Genomic DNA, 19834 nt, shown 5'->3' with positions numbered 1-19834 from the left:
ATCGTGCATAAATGTATCTTGTCTCCCTACACCAAATGCGATCACGACATGCAAGTTAAAATATAAAAACAACCTCTGAACTAATTAGTGTTGGTTCAGAGTTTGTTTTGATATTTTAACCTGCGTGTCGTGATCGCGTTTGGTGTAGGGGGGACAAAATAAATGTATGCACGATGGCGCACGCGCGCAGCCGGTCTGGGTTCGGTGTTTGACCGCTGCGCCGCTCAGGCTCGCCACTCAGTAGATGGCGTAGTATAGGCTTGGGCCTTCCGCAAATGACTTGTGTGGGAATGATACTATAAAGACACAGAAGAGCCTTGTCTAGAATAACTCCTGAGCTGCAAAATAGAAAGTAAACATGATTTAGGCTAGGCCTATTCCACTATCTAAATATGTGTGTTATTTAATGGACATATAATTGCATAATGTATTTTTATAGCCATGTGGGGCTACTGTAGTGAGCATGTAACCTAATGAATCACACTTTTTCCAGTATTTGGGAGCGCGGACTTATATTAGGCATTATATTAGGCATTTTGACCGTTGTATTTGCAAATTCCAGTCTGTATGTAGGCTTGTTATAGCCATTTGCATTGCACAACCCCAGCACACAGAGGCTATATCCATAACAAATAACAGACAAAACAAAATATTGATTAAGTGTTGGCTATAACCTGTCTTGAGCGAAATAGTCTTGACTATTTGGGACCTATTGTCTATCCATAGCCTATTCTTAGTGCCAGATCTGTTTTTCCCTATCAGCCACTGCATATGCTTCCACTGTTTTGTTTCAAATGTATTTAGAGGCCTGTGAGCTAGGGTCTTTTTTTAAGGGGAGGCCTATAATAAAAACAGTTATAAAACACAAATAGAATTCTACAATTATTCCACAACACACCAGTACCCAAAATGATAGCCTACATTGCAATGCTTCAAGTTGATGGCCCATTGTTTTATTTGGATAGGCCTAAATTAAACATTGAATTATTAAAATGATAGGCTACTTGAGAATTTAGATACCTTTGAATACACACATGGATTTCAATAAACAAACATACGACTGTTCTATTCTCTTTGATTTAGTTCCTATTGGAACTCAGACCATAAACAGAATGGATGACATACTGACTGACTGAACTGAATGATGAATTAAATGTTGAAATATGTTTGGATGATGAGTTGCACGCATTGTGCATGCTCTGTACTTTATTTGGCTAGTAGGCAAATAGGCCTACATTAGGGTATAATGACTATGGCTGCATGCCCCCAGAAGGGCATCTTCTGAGGCTGAGGGGTGCTTTTCCGAAGGCGCATAGTGCTATGGTGCTGCATGGAGATCACAAGCTCTTCAACTGGGCAGCTGTCACACAATGGAGGGAATAGCCTACATGGAGACTACTTAAGACCACTGCAACAGAGTTATTGTAATGTGTGGGAATAAGATCATGCTAGACTTGGCCTACGTTTAACCTCTCCCTTGTTCATTTTAAAGGCCATATGTCCATGACCCGATTCATATAAATCATGTCAAATTATTTTAAATTCATATTAACCCCTCCTACAGAATATGCTTTGGCAAGATTGAGTGATTAAATAAATGTCAAAATATTCTAGAAAAAATATTTTGAGTGGCAAAGTCTTTAGTGGTCATACATAATTAATAGACTCACCAAACATCTGTTTAATTATTTCTGGTATATACTACTGGTTATGATTGCAGACAGAGAATGGGATGGTGCAGTACTAATTAGTCATATTTTGATTAAGTGCATGCATGGGGATGTCCACATAACCCAGAGATATGCCCATGCTGTAGAGATACACCTAGCTGACTGAAACTTCACTGTTGTAGGCATAATACAGCTAGTGCTATCTAGACCTGCGAGGGCAAAGAAATCCATTACATTAGCTACCTAAATGTGAAGTAAACTCAACTAGGGAGTAATAGAGATTGGAGACTTTTTACTAGAAAACGTGCAGGATAACTTTCCGGTTTCTCCGGCTTCCATTTGTTTTTATTTTTTACATTGTGTTATGGTTGTTCGTGTAGCACTCCACACAGGCCGTTTGGTGTACGTTTTTTGTTGTTGGTGAGACGAAACTGCCAAAACTCTGAAAGGTATTATTGTACGTCAGAATTGCAACACAAGATTTGTTCAAGCCTAAAATGTTAGTCCGTAACCATAACGTGGTGTTTGTATATTCACAGATTCAATTTCACGTTTACATTTTTTTGTTTCACACATGGCTTTTCTTACGATCCTAACAATTTACGTATGAATTTTCTTACGATCTTAATGATATGTACGTTCAACCTTTTGTCAGCTATCTGGCTCCATAGAAAAACTACGACATTTACCTGGATTTCACTCTGCAAGTAGCACTGCTGGTGATTTGAAAAGTCAGTCAATCAATAATATAATACTCTTAGAAAAATGGTTTATATTTAATTTACAATCTGTAGAAAATATGACAATAGAAAGGTTCCAAACTTTTGTGAAACACCACATTACAGCTGAAAAATATATGGCAAATAGACATCAAAACTGGATGGTGTTCAGAGATGGATGGGAGGTGTTGAGAGGAGCTGAAGGGTGGTACCAAAAAATAACAAAAAACAAGATAACTAAAGTAAAATGTACTGTGTCCATAAAATGTACAGTATGTATAAGCTGGAAGTAGAAGCCTAAGTGTTGTTGCCCATTAGTTTAATCTGAAAAGGGGAGGGGTGGTAGTGTTATGGGAAAATAAAACGGACAATATATATATATATATAAAAAAATCTGTCAAAGTTTGGGGACACACCTAGTCATTCAAGGGTTTTTCTTTATTTGTACTATTCTATACATTGTAGAATAATAGTGAAGACATCACAACTATGAAATAACACATGAAATCATGTAGTAACCAAAAATAAGTGTTAAGCAAATCAAAATATGTTATATTTTTCAAAGTTGCCACCCTTTGCCTTGATGACAGCTTTACACACTCTTGGAATTCTCCTTGGCATTCTCTTAACCAGCTTCATGAGGTAGTCACCTGGAATACTTTTCCAACAGTCTTGAAGGAGTTCCCACATATGCTGAACTCTTGTTGGCTGCTTTTCTTCACTCTGCGGTCCAACAAATCCCAAACCATCTCAATTGGTTTGAGGTCGGGTGATTGTGGAGGCCAGGTCATCTGATGCAGCACTCCATCACTCTCCTTCTTGGTCAAATAGGCCTTACACAGCCTGAAGGTGTGTCGATTCATTGTCCTGTTGAAAAACAAATGATAGTCCCACTAAGCGGAAACCAGATGGGATGGCGTATCGCTGAAGAATGCTGTCGTAGCCATGCTAGTTAAGTGTGCCTTGAATTCTAAATAAATCACAGTGTCAACAGCAAAGCACCACCACACCATCACACTTCCTCGTCCATACTTCACGGTGGGAACCACACATGCAGAGATCATCTGTTCACCTACTCTGCGTCTCACAAGGACACGGCAGTTGGAGCCAAAAATGTCAAATTTGGACTCATCAGACCAAAGGACAGATGTCCAAGGTCTAATGTTCATTGCTTGTGTTTCTTGGCCCAAGCTGGTGTCCTTTAGTAGTGGTTTCTTTGCAGCAGTTTCACTATGAATGCCTGATTCACGCAGTCTCCTCTGAACAGTTGATGTTGAGATGTCTGTTACTTGAACTCTGTGAAGCATTTATTTGGGCTACAATCTGAGGTGCAGTTAATTGCCGATTTTTGAGGCTGGTAACTAATGAACTTATCTTCTGCATCAGAGGTAACTCTGGGTCTTCCTTTCCTGTGGCGGTCCTCATGAGAGCCAGTTTCATCATAGCGCTTGATGGTTTTTGCGACTGCACTTAAAGAAACGTTTAAAGTTCTTGACATTTTCCAGATTGACTGACCTTTGTGTCTTAAAGTAAATATGGTCTATTGTTTCTCTTTGTTTCTCGTTGCTTATTTGAGCTGTTCTTACCATAATATGGACTTGGTATTTTACTCAGGTATCTTCTGTATACCACCCCGACCTTGTCACAACACAACTGATTGGCTCAAGCGCATTAAGGAAATAAATTCCACAAATTAACTTTATCAAGGCACACCTGTTAATTGAAATGCATTTCAGGTGACTTCCTCATGAAGCTGGTTGAGAGAATGCCAAGAGTGTGAAAAGCTGTCATCAAGGCAACGGGTGGCTACTTTTGACGAATCTCAAATATAAAATATATTTTGATTTGTTTAACACTTTTTTGGTTACTACATGATTCCATATGTGTTATTTCATAGTTTTGAAGTCTATTCTATTATTCTACAATGTAGAAAATAGTAAAAATAAAGAAACTCTGGAATGAGTAGGTGTGTCTAAACCTTTGACTGGTACTGTAAATAAACAGCCAAAAAATATATGTGGGATTGGAAATGATGCAGATATTTACACTGATAGAAGCCACAATCAATTTGCAACATTTGAGCTTATCGAACACCCCCTGCCAAAAAAAATAGTGTACACTACATGATCAAAAGTATGTGGACACATGTATGGGGACACTGCTTCTTGAACATATCATTCCAAAATTCATGGACATTAATGTGGAGTTGGTCCCCCCTTTGCTGCTATAACAGCCTCTACTCTTCTGGGAAGGCTTTCCACTAGATGTTGGAACATTGCTGCGGGGACTTGCTTCCATTCAGCCATAAGAGCATTAGTTAGATCGGGCACTGATGTTGGGCGATTAGGCCTGGCTCGCAGTCTGCGTTCCAATTCATCCCAAAGGTGTTCGATGGGATTGAGGTCAGGGCTCTGTGCAGGCCAGTCAAGTTCTTCCACACCGATCTCGGTAAACCATTTCTGTATGGACCTCACTTTGTGCATTGGGCTATTGTCATGCTGAAACAGGAAAGGGCCTTCCCCAAACTGTTGCCACAAAGTTGGAAGCACAGAATCGTCTAGAATGTCATTGTACGCTGTAGCGTTAAGATTTCCCTTCACTGGAACTAAGGGGCCTAAACCGAACCATGAAAAACATCCCCAGACCATTATTCCTCCTCCACCAAACTTTACAGTTGGCCCTATGCAGTCGGTCAGGAAGCTTTCTCCTGGCATCCGCCAAAGCCAGATTCGTCCGTCGGACTGCCAGATGGTGAAGAGTGATTCATCACTCCAGAGAACACGTTTCCACTGCTCCAGAGTCCAATGACGGCGAGCTTTACACCACTCCAGTCGACGCTTGGCATTGCGCATGGTGATCTTAGGCTTGTGTGCGTCTGCTCGGCCATGGAAACCCATTTCATGAAGCTCCCGACGAACAGTTCTTGTGCTGACGTTGCTTCCAGAGGCAGTTTGAAACTCGGTAGTGAGTGTTGCAACGGAGGACAGACGATTTTTACTCGCTACGCTCCTCAGCACTCGAGCCTGCAGCCTGTACTCTCTCTCCTGGAGGATCTCCACTGGGTCCAGGCCACGGGGCTTCTGGATGGGCGTGATGCGGTTCTGTTTCTGGTGTAGCACCATGGGTGGGGGCTGCCCTGGGGACTGCGTCTGGGGGGGCATGACCGGGAAGGCAGCAGGGGGCACGGAGGGGGGAGCAGGGGAGGGTCTCCCAGTGGGCTGAGGGGGAATCAGCTTCTGGGGGGCACTGGATGGAGCAGCAGCATTCACCATGGGCCCTAGAACATATGGCATTGAAATAATTATTAGTTCTACCATTGATTCTACAGTGTTTTGGTGCAATTATTATCTGTTTAATATGTGTGTATTCCTTGTTTAAATTTTATTTAACTAGGCAAGTCAGTTATCAATGACGGCCTACCGTTGTGATAGGTCTGGTGAAACTATCAGCACAGGAAAGAGAAGAACATGGACTAAAAACACTACAGACTAGTGCCCTCGCCACACAGGTGAATCACTGCCCAGGGGTCAAGCCGAGGCTCACCTTCGGGCCATTGTTTAGGGGGTCCATTGGTGGGCTGTCCCTGCATACCAGGGGGAACACCTGAGGGTCCTGAAGGAGGCATGTTTGGGCCTACCATTCCTGCCAGATGACATTAGAAATTATCAGACACTGCCTGGGCATTCATGCCTACTGAATTCTAGTTAACGTAGAAAATGGTGCCTGAAACAGTTTCACCACCAAAGGTCCGTGTTAAGCATTTAAATGATTTATTTTCTTTGTTTGAGATGAACAGCATGTGCGTGATTGACTGTAATTATGCGCATTTGTGTGTCATTCATAGGGTTGCAAAACTCATTGACAGGCTGTGTAGCATAAACTTGCATGTGCCCACCCCACTCACCATGAGGTCTGTTGTAGTTTGCTGGTGGCTGTCCAGGCCACGCTCCAGGCCCAGAGGAAGGGGGCATGTTGGGCATCCCTGGCTGCTGCTGCATCCCTGGCATGGGCCTCTTGCCCTGCACGGCCATTTGCAGGTGGTCTGGCAGGGGCTGCCTGCGGTCCAGCATCTTGTAGGCCATGATCTGGGCCCTGAGCTGGTGCAGCTGGTTTTGGTTGAAGGGGGTGGGTCTACCTGGCCCAACCCCACCTGGCACAGAACCACCACTCAGGACACCACCGAGGTTCTGCTGGGCCATGGCCTGGGGGTCACCGCCCTCCATGGGGACACCTGGGCCAGAGGGCATCATGGGGCAGGGTGGAGGGCCGTTGGCTGGCACGGGGCTGGGAGAGTGCTCAGAACCCCCCAGTGGAGAGGGGTAGCCTGGGGAGGAGAGACAACAGCACAGGTGAGAAAAGTCATCTTCCTTGGGAATGGTAGGGCATGACTGTCCCTTTAACTGAGAACAGTGGGAAACTGATTTGAATTACTAAAATAATGGCTAGATACATTGAAAATGGTGGCGAAATGGATGCTAACAGACCAGGAAAAAGGATTATGAAAAAAAAAAAATTATGATTATGAGCTGGACTGGCGATACAAACACTTTACAAATCAGTCTCTAACAGACATGCACACATTACAGCTGAGCCTCGCGCTCTGTACATATTACCTGAATTACCTCAACACCCCCGCACATTGACTCTGTACCGGTACCCACTGTACATAGCCCTGCTATTGTTATTTACTGCTGCTCTTTATTATTTGTTCATCTTATCTCTTACTTTTTAAAAGGTATTTTCCTAAAACTGCATTGTTGGTTAAGGGCTTGTAAGTAAGCATTTCACTGTAAGGTCTACACCTGTTGTATTCGGCGCATGTGACAAATACAATTTGATTTGTCACCAGTCAATACAGGGTAGAAGAGTCAACAGAAAAACACACTCCTGTGTTACAGTATTTCAACAGCCCCTCTGTCCCTCTCTCCTTGGTGACTGAGTAATTTTGTAGCAGACAGCTGCCACCAGCATTGCCTGAAAGGAGAAGCCCCTTCCCCTGCCCCTCCACTGAGCGTCTGCTGCTCACGCTACCCAACAAAAGACAGAAGTGAAAGAGGAGAAACTAGCTGGTTGAGTTCACAGTACAAGTGCACACGCGTCTACACAAGTTAGCATTCTCTTCTCAGGTAATTGGCTTTAAAAACAATTGTGCTTAACTCTAAAATCATAAGCACCATATTTAGAGCATATGGAAAGCTAATAAGTTGACCTTTTGTGTAAAGCTACTTCAATAACAGAGTCAATGTTTCCTCTATCCAATCTAATCAGTACCCCATGGTATGGTACCTTGGGAATGTTGGTCCATGGGGCTAGGAGGGGTTCCCATTCCAATGTGGCCTCCACCTGGTCTCATGCCCATGCTCTTCATCGGTCCATAGCGAGGGTCATCAGACATGCCCTTCTCATGCATGCCTTCCATAGGCTGGGAGAACACAACAAACATTAATACATTAACATAAGCATGTCCTACTTAGATAGCACATACATTTCTTATGTACAGTAAAGGAAGAATAGATTAATGCAAAAAAAGTCTCATAAAATGGTACTGCAGACCATAGCAGACATTTGACATACATTACAGTTATGGATATGACCATTTTCTGTCTTACTTTGTGCATCTGATGCATATTCTCCTGAGGATATCCTGAGGGCCCTTGTTGTGGGTGGGAGTGCCCAGAGGCTGGGGGACCTGGGCTGGGTCCTATCATGGCTCCTGGAGAAGGCCCCGGTCCAGGAGAGGGGCCCGGCCGAGGCGTCCCTCCCATGGGGGGGTCCGGGGTGGACATTTCTCAGGTGAGTCCGAGAATGTGACAGCACCAAGATCCACTCTGCAGAGGACACATGACAGACCACTATTTACAACAAACCAACCCAGCAGTGGGGAGTAAAATGTACTGTGTACTAGTGATGGGGGAATTGATACCGTTACAAATCGGGATATTGTTGAAGATATATTGTATCGTTTTGACAATATCACATTAGTTGGCTGTATCTAGGGTTGCAAAGGGCTGGGAACTTTCAGTAAATCTCCCCCAAAAATTCCTTTGAAGTTGATTAAGGCCTGGAATTTGGGGAATTTTTCTTAAAACAGTGAACCTTTTTTAATTGTATTTATTTTACCTTTATTTAACTAGGCAAGTCCGTTAAGAACAAATTCTTATTTTCAATGACGGCCTAGGAACAGTGGGTTAACTGTCTGTTCAGGGACACATGGCAATTCTAGGTCTTGTGGCATATTTTGGTTAAACTATCCCCAATTAAATGGAATTGCAACCCTCTGCATGCACAGTGCATTCTTCCATCACATGTACAGCTGATTCTCAAGATCTTGCACAATAATGAGATGCTATTCAGCCCACACTACTACACTGTCTGAGCCAAAAACGACATGCTTTCTGGTAAGTTTTGATTACAATATTGGGTGGGGTTAATATTTTTTTGGTTTACAGTAAAGTGTGTTTAAATCATTTCTAACTTGTTAACAATTTCTGCTAGTTAGTTTTTGCTACCATGTGGGATTTAGCTTGCTTGAGCCTGCTAACTGAGGAGTGTTAATTCACCTGTTTCCATACATGTTTCATTTTAAAACATTTATCTTACAAAAGGAGTTGTTTAATCTAACTGCTTAACTATTTATCTGTACATGGAATTGTATTTGGGTTTTTTTACTCATTTTTTTCTGATCTTTACAGGAAAATGCCACGGGCATTATCTGATGTGTGGAGACATTTCACTGCAGCTAACGTAGAAGGAAAAGCTGTGTACATTTGCAAATACTGTGCCAAATCATATGTGAAAAATGCAAAAAATATATAGAATCATCTGGCCAAGTGCATAAAGTTACCTCAGCGCTCACAACAAGCAACCTCTGACAAAAGTCCCTCTACTTCTATTTGAGGTGAATATTATGAATCAGACACCTTATCGATAGCAACAGCTCATGGTCCTCCTGTAATCAGAATGTTTTTTTGACTCAATGGGGGAACGTAGTCAGAGAAATGCTGATGAATGTCTTGCTCGAGCTGTGTATGCAACTGGTTCACCTCTGATGCTCAAAGGCAATGTGTATTGGAAAAGATTTCTGAATGTTCTTCACCCAGCATACACCCCTCCAACCAGACATGCTTTATCTACTAATTTTCTGGATGCAGAGTTCAACAGAGTTCAAGTCAAGATCAAGCAAAGCAAAGCATAGAAAAAGCAGAGTGCATTGCAATCATCTCCTGATGGGTGGTTGAATGTTCGTGGCCAAGGAATAATTAACGACATCATCTCCACCCCTCAACCAGTATTCTACAAGAGCACAGACACAAAGGACAACAGACACACCAGTCTCTACATTGCAGATTAGCTGTCATCAATGACCTTGGACCACAGAAGGTATTTGCACTGGTGACAGACAATGCTGCGAACATGAAGGCTGCTTGGTCTAAAGTGGAGGAGTCCTACCCTCACATCACATCCATTGGCTGTGCTGCTCATCGATTGAATTTGCTGCTCAAGGACATCATGGCACTGAAAACAATGGATAAACTCTACAAGAGAGCCAAGGAAATGGTTAGATATGTGAAGAGTCATCAAGTTAAAGCAGCAATCTATCTCACCAAGCAAAGTGAGAAGAGTAAGAGCACCACATTTAAGCTGCCCAGCAACACCCGTTGGGGTGGTGTTGTCATCATGTTTGACAGTCTCCTGGAGGGGAAGGAGTCTCTCCAAGAAATGGCCATATCACAGTCTGCCGATATGGACAGCCCCATCAAGAGGATCCTCCTGGATGATGTATTTTGGGAGAGTGGTAAGCAGCCTGAAACTTCTGAAACATATAGCAGGATTGAGGGTGACAATGCCATCCTGTCTGATGTTCACACTCTGCTTGCAGATGTAAGAGAAGAAATCCATACTACCCTGCCCACTTCACTGTTGCTCCAAGCAGAGGAAACTGCAGTTCTGAAATACATCAAAAAGCATAAAAACTTCTGCCTGAAGCCCATACACGCCGCAGTGTACATGTTGGACCCCAAGTATGCTGCCAAGAGCATTCTGTCTGGTGCAAAGATCAACAAGGCCACTACCGTGTCTCACCACCATGACCTGGATGAGGGCAAGGTTCTTAACAGTCTGGTGAAGTACACTTCCAAGCAAGGGCTTTGGGATGGAGATGCAATCGTGCCAACATATGGCAGTCATGCCAACATATCTCATCAGCTACCTGGTGGAAGGGACTTTGTGGATCGGAGGCTGTTTCCCCTGTTGCCTCCATTATCCTCCAAATCCCACCAACAGTCACCGCCTCAGAGCGCAACTGGTCCTTGTTTGTGAACACACACACCAAAGCACGCAACAGGCTGACCAATACATGGGTTGACAAATTGGTAGCCATCCAGGCAAATTGGAGGCTTTTTGAGCCAACCTCAACAAGGTGGGAAAGTGACCGTGAAGATGAGGCCTCAGAGTCTGATGATCAAGAGGTGGACATTGAGGCGGTCCAGGGAGAAGACATGGAAGCATGAGAGGAAGACAACCAAAGCTTTAGTTTAATTTTAAAGATGTATGTTGAAAACGTTTTTGGGAGATGCGATCGATCATTGGGGATCATTCCCTTTATTTTGTTGTTCATCCCATGTGAAGAGTCAACTCATTTAATGAAAGTTCAATTCAGAACATTTTTTATTATTATTATTCTATTGGAAGGATTTTAACATTTTAAATTATGTTTACTTATGATAAGGTAAAAGGTTTATGTTTCTGTCTCCATATGATATGGTAAATATATCCAATGCAGAAAACATCTACATTTAAATTGTATTAATTTTGCATATTCCCGTTCCCGTTAATTCCCACGGAAAGTATCCACCTCTGAATATTCCCCAAAATTTGAGATTCTTCTAAGTAGCAACCCTTTGCCTTGACAGTTTTGCACACTTGGCATTCTCTCAACCAAAATTCACCAAGGCTACACATACCTTTGTCTCGTGCCCTTCTGCACACCTAGGAACCTCCCTCCTATACTGCTGCCACATCTGTAACGTTAACATCGTAATGTATTCGGTACAAAAGCTCGTACAGGGAGGGATAACCGATATAACATCACTTTGCCGGGCTAAGACTCAACATAAAAAAAAACACGACTCCTCTGTTTCTCCACTCAAGCCACAGTCTTGCGTCGCACCAAACGAAGAGCATCACAAACACCGGGAATCTTCCCCTGGCTTCAGATTGTCCACTTTCACCCCTACCCCACTCATTTTAATGGCGCCCAATACTTGAGAGCAAAACAATTCACATATCCTGACCCCAGACGTTTGACGCGAAGCGCCAGCTTAATCTGACCCAACACAGAAACACAAACAATCACAAGACCACTTCGGGTTACCTTCACCGACTCCACACAACTCAATTTTCACCCACCCTGAAACCACAAATGGATCAGCCAAAGGGCAAGGGTCCACTTTTTCCGTAATTTCACTCCTATGGTCACAGACTAATCTTTATCCTTAACCCTCCGTGTAATCCTCGGGCTCCGAGAACTTCACCACACCTACCACCTCCACCCTCATTCACTTTCATTTCTCCGGTCTTCGATCCAGGGTACAGATCGCACTTTCTACCATTCTTCAACAAACCATCTCCCCTTTCCTCCACTGTTGGCCAATTCAAGCTCACCTTCCTCTATTTTCCCTTCCATTCGTCCTCCGTAATCCAAGTATATATATCCTGATAAATCTAGGACGCCGCTCGCCCCAGCCCTCCGCATCCAGCTGCGACACACACTTCAAGTTTGATCACGCCAAACATTTCCCCCACCAAAGATAATGGTAACTCCTTATCGGTCATAACACTTTCAAAACTCGCAGAGATCTACAGTATTGCAGAGCGCGAGGCACCTAATGTGGTGCATAGCTTGACTAGAAAGCTAGCTAGCAGCAAAACAACCTCCGTTAGCTCTGTTTACAACATAGTAGCACGCTATATTTGTTTGAGGTCAGAAACCATTCACCCATGTGATGGGCTACATTTCAAACATTGTTTCCTACATAATAAATGCGAATAAACTGTTACACTGCCAGACAGTTGGCCAACGTTAGCTAATGGTATGGTCTCTGCTAGCCGAATATGCTGTCTTAACAAAATGTATGGTGTGAATGACATTGTTTTGCTGACTTTAGAGATGCGGCAAGAGTAAAAGAAAATATATATATTTCAGATGATTGATCCAACCCGCATCCCGTACCCCGGCTCTAGTTAACTAGATACATTTACCAGAAACGTATTAATTTCAGTCTGCCGCCACTGTCTGCAGAAAGACATACGAATTATGTCGGTCCTGACTACCGTTCCTTCCCAACCAAACGACGAAGTATTATAAATAACACACCTGAATATGACTTACATTGAAATTCACCCTTCGCGAGTAGGTCCTTTCGAAGTATGTCGACGTGGGGGATGGGTGTACAAATTATTATAGAACAGCATTATTACATGTAGTAAAATAAGATCATGAGGTATCATTGTTGATAGTAGTCATTGGCAATAATAATGAAAGCAATTGAGCTCTGTTTACATGCATTTTTTCTATCTAAATAAAATGTGCACGTCAAAAAATAATTGACCGTTATCAACACTAACTATATTGACTCGTTTAATAACCACAACCAAAGGCGCTGTTTTGTAGATTGGAATATGTACCAGTCCGCTTTACAGTAAACAAAAAATATGATAATACAGGTTATTGCAATTAAATGCATAGGGACTTGATAGAACCACGGAGAGAACTGGGTAGTGGTGGATAGTCGACTCCCTTTTCTGGGTGTCAAGCTTCGACTCCCAATATTCAGTATTTTTGCAATGGAGGAAACTATTTTCCGTAGAACACAAACTCTCGCATCTTTCACCGCAAAGAAAGAGCGAGGAGAGATGGGAGGGGCACAGCCAGGCATGTCCGCCACCAGGCAGAACTGTGCATCGTTTATCAAAATATGTAGGCTATAGCAATGCTGTATTTCACAATTTCTTGCCTTGTAATGTCTCGTGCAAATTCACTAAAGTAAGGGCTATCAATGAGTAGGCTGAGCTATTCTACACGCACACACTAGCGTTTTTCATAGCGAAAGGAAAGAGGAGCAGGCGAGGGAGAAAGAAGATAGGGTCAGGCAGAAAGACTGTTAGAACCATGCGCATAGGCTGTATTTTGGTAATCTGTATCTAGCTATGCCTCGTAAATTACCAAAAGTATATTAAAAGTATATATTAGGCAGTCAGTGAGTATGGCTAAACTGATCTTCATAGTGCCAGTGAATTGAAGTTAAACATTTCCAAATGCATCAGTTAAATTAGGCCTAAAGGTGCAATAAAAATGATTTCCTATAGCTTATTTAATGAAACTCTGTCTGGCTTTTGATGACCTAGGTCAGGGCTCCCCAACCCTGTTCATGGAGAGTTCCTGTAGGTTTTTGTTCCAGACCCAGTTGTAGCCTAACTAACTTGATTTCAATTTATCAAGCAGCTCATTTTTAAATAAAATGCGCTAGATTAGGGTTGGAGAGCCATGTCCTAGTCAATAGTTCCCAAAGCAGGATCCCCGCTGAACTTTTTGTAAATGGCAAGTTCACTTTCTCATCCATATACACAATCAAATGTGCATATACTGTTCAGCAGCTGAAATCAGCAGGATGTGGGGCATTGTTATTAGGAAGGACGTCTACCATGAATGGATCGCAAAAATAATGGTTATCAAATCTAATTTTATTTCAAATTTAATCAAATTTATTTATATAGCCCTTCGTACATCAGCTGATATTTCAAAGTGCTATACAGAAACCCAGCCTAAAACCGCAAACAGCAAGCAATGCAGGTGTAGAAGCACGGTGGCTAGGAAAAACTCCCTAGAAAGTCCAAAACCTAGGAAGAAACCTAGAGAGGAACCAGGCTATGAGGGGTGGCCAGTCCTCTTCTGGTTGTGCCGGGTGGAGATTATAACAGAACATGGCCAAAATGTTCATAAATGACCAGCATGGTCAAATAATAATAATCACAGGCAGAACAGTTGAAACTGGAGCAGCTGCACGGCCAGGTGGACTGGGGACAGCAAGGAGTCGTCATGCAGGGTAGTCCTGAGGCATGGTCCTAGGGCTCAGGTCCTCCGAGAGAGAGAAAGAAAGAGAGAATTAGAGAGAGCATACTTAAATTCACACAGGACACAGATAAGACAGGAGAAGTACTCCAGATATAACAAAATGACCCTAGCCCCCCGACACATAAACTACTGCAGCATAAATACTAGAGGCTGAGACAGGAGGGGTCAGGAGACACTGTGGCCCCATCCGATGATACACCCGGACAGGGCCAAACAGGAAGGATATAACCCCACCCACTTTGCCAAGGCACAGCCCCCACACCACTAGAGGGATATCTTCAACCACCAACTTACCATCCTGAGACAAGGCCGGGTATAGCCCACAAAGATCTCCGCCACGGCCCAACCCAGACAGGAAGATCACATCCGTGACTCAACCCACTCAAGTGACGCACCCCTCCTAGGGACGGCATGAAAGAGCACCAGTAAGCCAGTGACTCAGCCCCTGTAATAGGGTTAGAGGCAGAGAATCCCAGTGGAAAGAGGGGAACCGGCCAGGCAGAGACAGCAAGGGCAGAGCCTTTCCGTTCACCTTCACACTTCTGGGCCAGACTACACTCAATCATATGACCCACTGTAAGCAAGCCCATGCAATGCTTTGTAGGTTAGCAGTAAAACCTTGAAATCAGCCTTTGCCTTGACAGGAAGCCAGTGTAGGGAGGCTAGCACTGGAGTAATATGATGACATTTTTTGGTTCTAGTCAGGATTCTAGCAGCCATATTTAGCACTAACTGAAGTTTATTTATTGCTTTATCCGGGTAGCCGGAAAGTAGAGCATTGCAGTAGTCTAACCTAGAAGTAACAAAAGCATGGATTCATTTTTCTGCATCATTTTTGGACAGAAAGTTTCTGATTTTTGCAATGTTACGTAGATGGAAAAAAAAACAGTCCTTGAAACAGTCTTGATATGTTCGTCAAAAGAGAGATCGGGGTCCAGAGTAACGCCGAGGTCCTTCAGTTTTATTTGAGACGACTGTACAACCATTAAGATTAATTGTCAGATTCAACAGAATATCTCTTTGTTTCTTGGGACCTAGAACAAGCATATCTATTTTGTCCGAGTTTAAAAGTAGAACGTTTGCAGCCATCCACTTCCTTATGTCTGAAACACAGGCTTCTAGCGAGGGCAATTTTGGGGCTTCACCATGTTTCATTGCAATGTACAGCTGTATGTCATCCGCATAGCAGTGAAAGTTAACATTATGTTTTCGAATGACATCCCCAATAGGTCAAATATATAGTGAAAACAATAGTGGTCCTAAAACAGAACCTTGAGGAACACCGAAATTTACAGTTGATTTGTCAGAGGACAAACCATTCACAGAGACAAACTGATATCTTTCCGACAGATAAGATCTAAACCAGGCCAGAACTTGTCCATGTAGACCAATTTGGGTTTCCAATCTCTCCAAAAGAATGTGGTGATCGATGGTATCAAAAGCAGCACTAAGATCTAGGAGCACGAGGACAGATGCAAAGCCTCGGTCTGATGCCATTAAAAGGTAATTTACCACCTTCACAAGTGCAGTCTCAGTGCCATGATGGGGTCTAAAACCAGACTGAAGCATTTCATATACATTGTTTGTCTTCGGGAAGGCAGTGAGTTGCTGCACAACAGCCTTTTCTAACATTTTTGAGAGGAATGGAAGATTCGATATAGGCCGATAGTTTTTTATATTTTCTGGGTCAAGGTTTGGCTTTTTCAAGAGAGGCTTTATTACTGCCACTTTTAGTGAGTTTGGTACACATCCGGTGGATAGAGAGCCGTTTATTATGTTCAACATAGGAGGGCCAAGCACAGGAAGCAGCTCTTTCAGTAGTTTAGTTGGAATAGGGTCCAGTATGCAGCTTGAATGTTATGACCACACCTCATCAATATAAATATTATGGGGAGACCTATATTTTTGTCAACACACATACTTGGATAATAATGACAAAACCAACATCTCTAGTAATACCCGTCCGAATAGGGCTATAACATGTAAAATAATAGGCTTATCAGCATCGAGTGCGCAGTATCATCGCATGGGATCTGTGGAGGCTGCACACAGCAGAAATATCACAGAAATATTATAGATGTTACTTCTTACATCACCTTCTATATTCAAACAAAATAGTCCTTTAATATGCAACTGGGGTGTGTGTGCATCCCATTCAGCGTGTTTTTGGAGTTGAGCAAGATTCGACTCCAATCACAGGAGTCGGAGTCGACTCTAAAAAAAATCCTGAAGTCGCGCACTACTGGAACCGCGTTCATCAGGACAATTTAAAAAAAATAGTTTTATTTTATTTAACCTTTATTTAACTAGGCAAGTCAGTTAAGAACAAATTCTTATTTACAATGACGGCCTACCAAAAGGTAAAGGCCTCCTGCGGGGCCCTGGGATTAAAAATACAAAATAAATACAATATAAATATAGGACAAAACACACATCACAACAAGAGAGACAACACACCACTACATAAAGGGAGACCTAAGATAACAAAATAGCAAGGCAGCAACACATGACAACACAACATGGTAGCAGCACAAAACATGGTACAAACATTGCTGGGCACAGAGACTACAATACATCATATACAAAGCAGCTACAACTGTCAGTAAGTGTCCATGATTGAGTCTTTGAATGAAGAGATTGAGATAAAACTGTCCAGTATGAGTGTTTGTTGTAGCTTGTTCCAGTCAAAATTTTGGCCAATGTTCAGATAGAAATGTATTATGCAGAACAAACACAGCTATCTCTTTAGGTGGTTTTATTGTTCTTTGTGTTGGGGAATTTTCTGTTCTTATTTATTTTAATTTATTGTATTTATTTATTTTCCTTAATGTCCTTGTTTCTCATCCAATTTAGCTTTTAGTATTTGGCATCCCTAATATACAAAACCAGTGATTGCTGCTCTTATCATGTGAATAAGGACTTTAGCCTTGTCATATTGCAGTTGCATCTTATGACTGTTTACAGCAGCAAAGCTTGAGAATAGACAGTCTCAAATCTTATATTAGCCAAAAACTCAATCACAACTTCTTGGCTGGAGAGTTGCTGGCTGCGTGACGTCTCGCTGAGCCAGCTTAAAGGGTGAGGTCAGGTCTCAGTTTCTTTAAGCTCCGGAACCCAGTCTCACCTTCAAAGTCCCAGAGTCTATTTACCATGCTAGGAGGGAAGAAGGTTCCAGAGGAAAGTGTTTCGGGTGGGCCACAGAAAGGAGATGACCCTCCGCTGGTTGTCCACCCAACTTTGGAGACACCGTGTGATGGGTCTCCTGCTGGCTTTGTGTGTCACCTTGTTACTCATGCTCCTGGCTACTCAGTCATTGCAGCATCCAAGGTAAGGGACAGTCTGTCTCTCTCTTTCTCCCCACACCATTATGCACTGTCTGTAGCTGTAGGTGGTGGTAAAACTAATAGATTTAGCTCAGTGGTTATTGTGAATGTACCAGAGAAATTCTACATATACTTGTGTAAATGCGTTACAGATTAAAAAAGCTTTTACATACAGAATTGATTACCGATGAGTTTTTTGTCATGGCATACAGCTAAGCTGCATAAGTCCTGTTGAGACTTTGTTTACCTAGACGTCTGATGAAATCCTCTGTCTCTTTCCTTTTTCGAAAGCCACTATGCAGGGCACAAGGGCCATAAGTTGGAGGAGAGGGGAGCACTTTCCGACAATGCTCTTCCAAACTACCCCGTCCCATCCCACACTGCCCCTAACAGGAGGAAGGCGGTTCAGACAACCAATCTGCAGCATCAAAGAGACCCCAATGGGTACACCTTTATGAGGACAAGGAGGAGCCCTCCACCTGTAGCTTTCCTCAAAACACACAAGACTGGAAGCAGCACTGTGCAGAATTTGATGTTCCGCCTTGGGGAGAAGGAGAACCTCACTTTCGCCTTCCCCTATTACGCATACCAGTTCAGCTACCCAGATAGGTATGGGCACGGCTACTATCTCCTGTAAGATACGGTTACCTCTATTCATCTGATGAGTAGATATGTTCTATTGCAATGTTCAGATTATCAAATTTACTGTCAGGTCTCTGGTACATTTGGAGCCCCGCCATTTGGTGGATATTAACTGCAGATAACTTTCACTGCTTTAACGTGCTTAACCTTCCTTATGGCTCCAGGTTCCGAGCAGACTTTGTAGATGAGCTGCCACCGGGTTCCTCTCAGTTCGACATGCTCTGCAGCCACATGCGGCTGGACCTGGGACAGCTGAAACAGGTGATGCCCAGGAACACCATCTATATCACCCTGCTGCGTGATCCTCTACAGACCTTTGAGTCCGTTTTCAGCTACTACACTTCCACTGTACCCGCCTTCACTCTAGCCAAAAAGGCAGCTGACACAGCTAACAGGAAGTCCGCCCTCTCGGTCTTCCTGGAGGCCCCAGAGTCCTACTGGGACCCTACAGAACCTGGGAATGGCCTAGCCAGGAACCCTATGAGCTTTGACCTGGGCCTCAGCAGCCAAGAGTGGAACGCATCCTGGCCCATGGAGCTGACTCAGCTGGAGGAGGCCTTCCAGCTGGTGATGATCGCTGAGCACTTTGATGAGTCTCTGGTTCTCCTCGGGGCTCTGCTGCAGCTGGAGCCTGAGGAGCTGGCCTATGTGCACCTGAACGTCCGCGCCCCATCGGACATCACCCCGCTGGAGGACGACACCAAGGCCAGGCTCTGGGCCTGGAACAGTCTGGACGTGCTGCTCTACAACTTATTTCTGCAGGTGTTCTGGGAGAAAGCTGAGCAGTATGGCCTGGGGAGACTGAAAAGGGAGGTGGCCCTACTGAGGGCCTCCACACAGAGGCTCAGACAGAAGTGTGTGGCCAGAGAAGGAGTCCCCCCTGGTGAGCTGGAGGACCTGGTCAGGCCCTGGCAGACCGACACAGTCACCATCCTGGGATACAAGGTACGAGGGAACCTGACTCTGCAGGAAGAGGGGCTCTGTGTGCGACTAGTGCTGCCTGAGCTACAGTACCACTCTCACCTGTATTTCCAGCAGTATGGGCATGACATGAGGTCCATACCTACAGACTAATGTGCAGCACTTTCCCTTTTAGATACTACACCACTCAGAATTTCTGCTTTTGATGTACTTTTCCAATAAACCAAAAATACTAACATTGTTAGGTCTCTTTCCAATGTATTTTTATTTTTTAAATGTGGACCTTCTTGTTAAAATACTATAACGACCTTAATTCAACTCCTAGCGACCTAATCAAGAGACGTTAGCCTCTTGGGGAAGCTAAAAGAGGCATAGTTACGCCACTTCCTGTCGGATTATGGCTGATCTTTTTACTAGAAGATCAAG

At 43.4% G+C, this 19834-nt stretch overlaps 2 protein-coding genes across 2 annotated transcripts; one reads left to right on the top strand and one right to left on the bottom strand.

Moving 5' to 3' along the window:
* Positions 1 to 2469: 2469 nt before the first annotated feature.
* On the bottom strand, positions 2470 to 11612 carry LOC139423987 (transcription activator BRG1-like). The gene is made up of 6 exons (XM_071175659.1): positions 11353 to 11612; positions 7999 to 8217; positions 7676 to 7811; positions 6294 to 6713; positions 5933 to 6031; positions 2470 to 5666 (listed from the first exon to the last, which is right to left on the bottom strand). The coding sequence occupies exons 2-6, from the start codon at positions 8173 to 8175 to the stop codon at positions 4585 to 4587; spliced, it is 1914 nt and encodes a 637-aa protein (XP_071031760.1). The 5' UTR covers positions 8176 to 8217; positions 11353 to 11612; the 3' UTR covers positions 2470 to 4584.
* On the top strand, positions 10133 to 19561 carry LOC139423571 (galactose-3-O-sulfotransferase 2-like). The gene is made up of 5 exons (XM_071175162.1): positions 10133 to 10270; positions 10376 to 10510; positions 17680 to 17849; positions 18137 to 18454; positions 18652 to 19561. The coding sequence occupies exons 1-5, from the start codon at positions 10133 to 10135 to the stop codon at positions 19559 to 19561; spliced, it is 1671 nt and encodes a 556-aa protein (XP_071031263.1).
* Positions 19562 to 19834: the final 273 nt, after the last annotated feature.

This window comes from Oncorhynchus clarkii, chromosome 13 (genome assembly GCF_045791955.1).
Source record: "Oncorhynchus clarkii lewisi isolate Uvic-CL-2024 chromosome 13, UVic_Ocla_1.0, whole genome shotgun sequence".
NCBI classification, from domain to species: Eukaryota; Metazoa; Chordata; class Actinopteri; order Salmoniformes; family Salmonidae; genus Oncorhynchus; species Oncorhynchus clarkii.
This window is presented reverse-complemented; position numbering and strand designations above follow the sequence as displayed.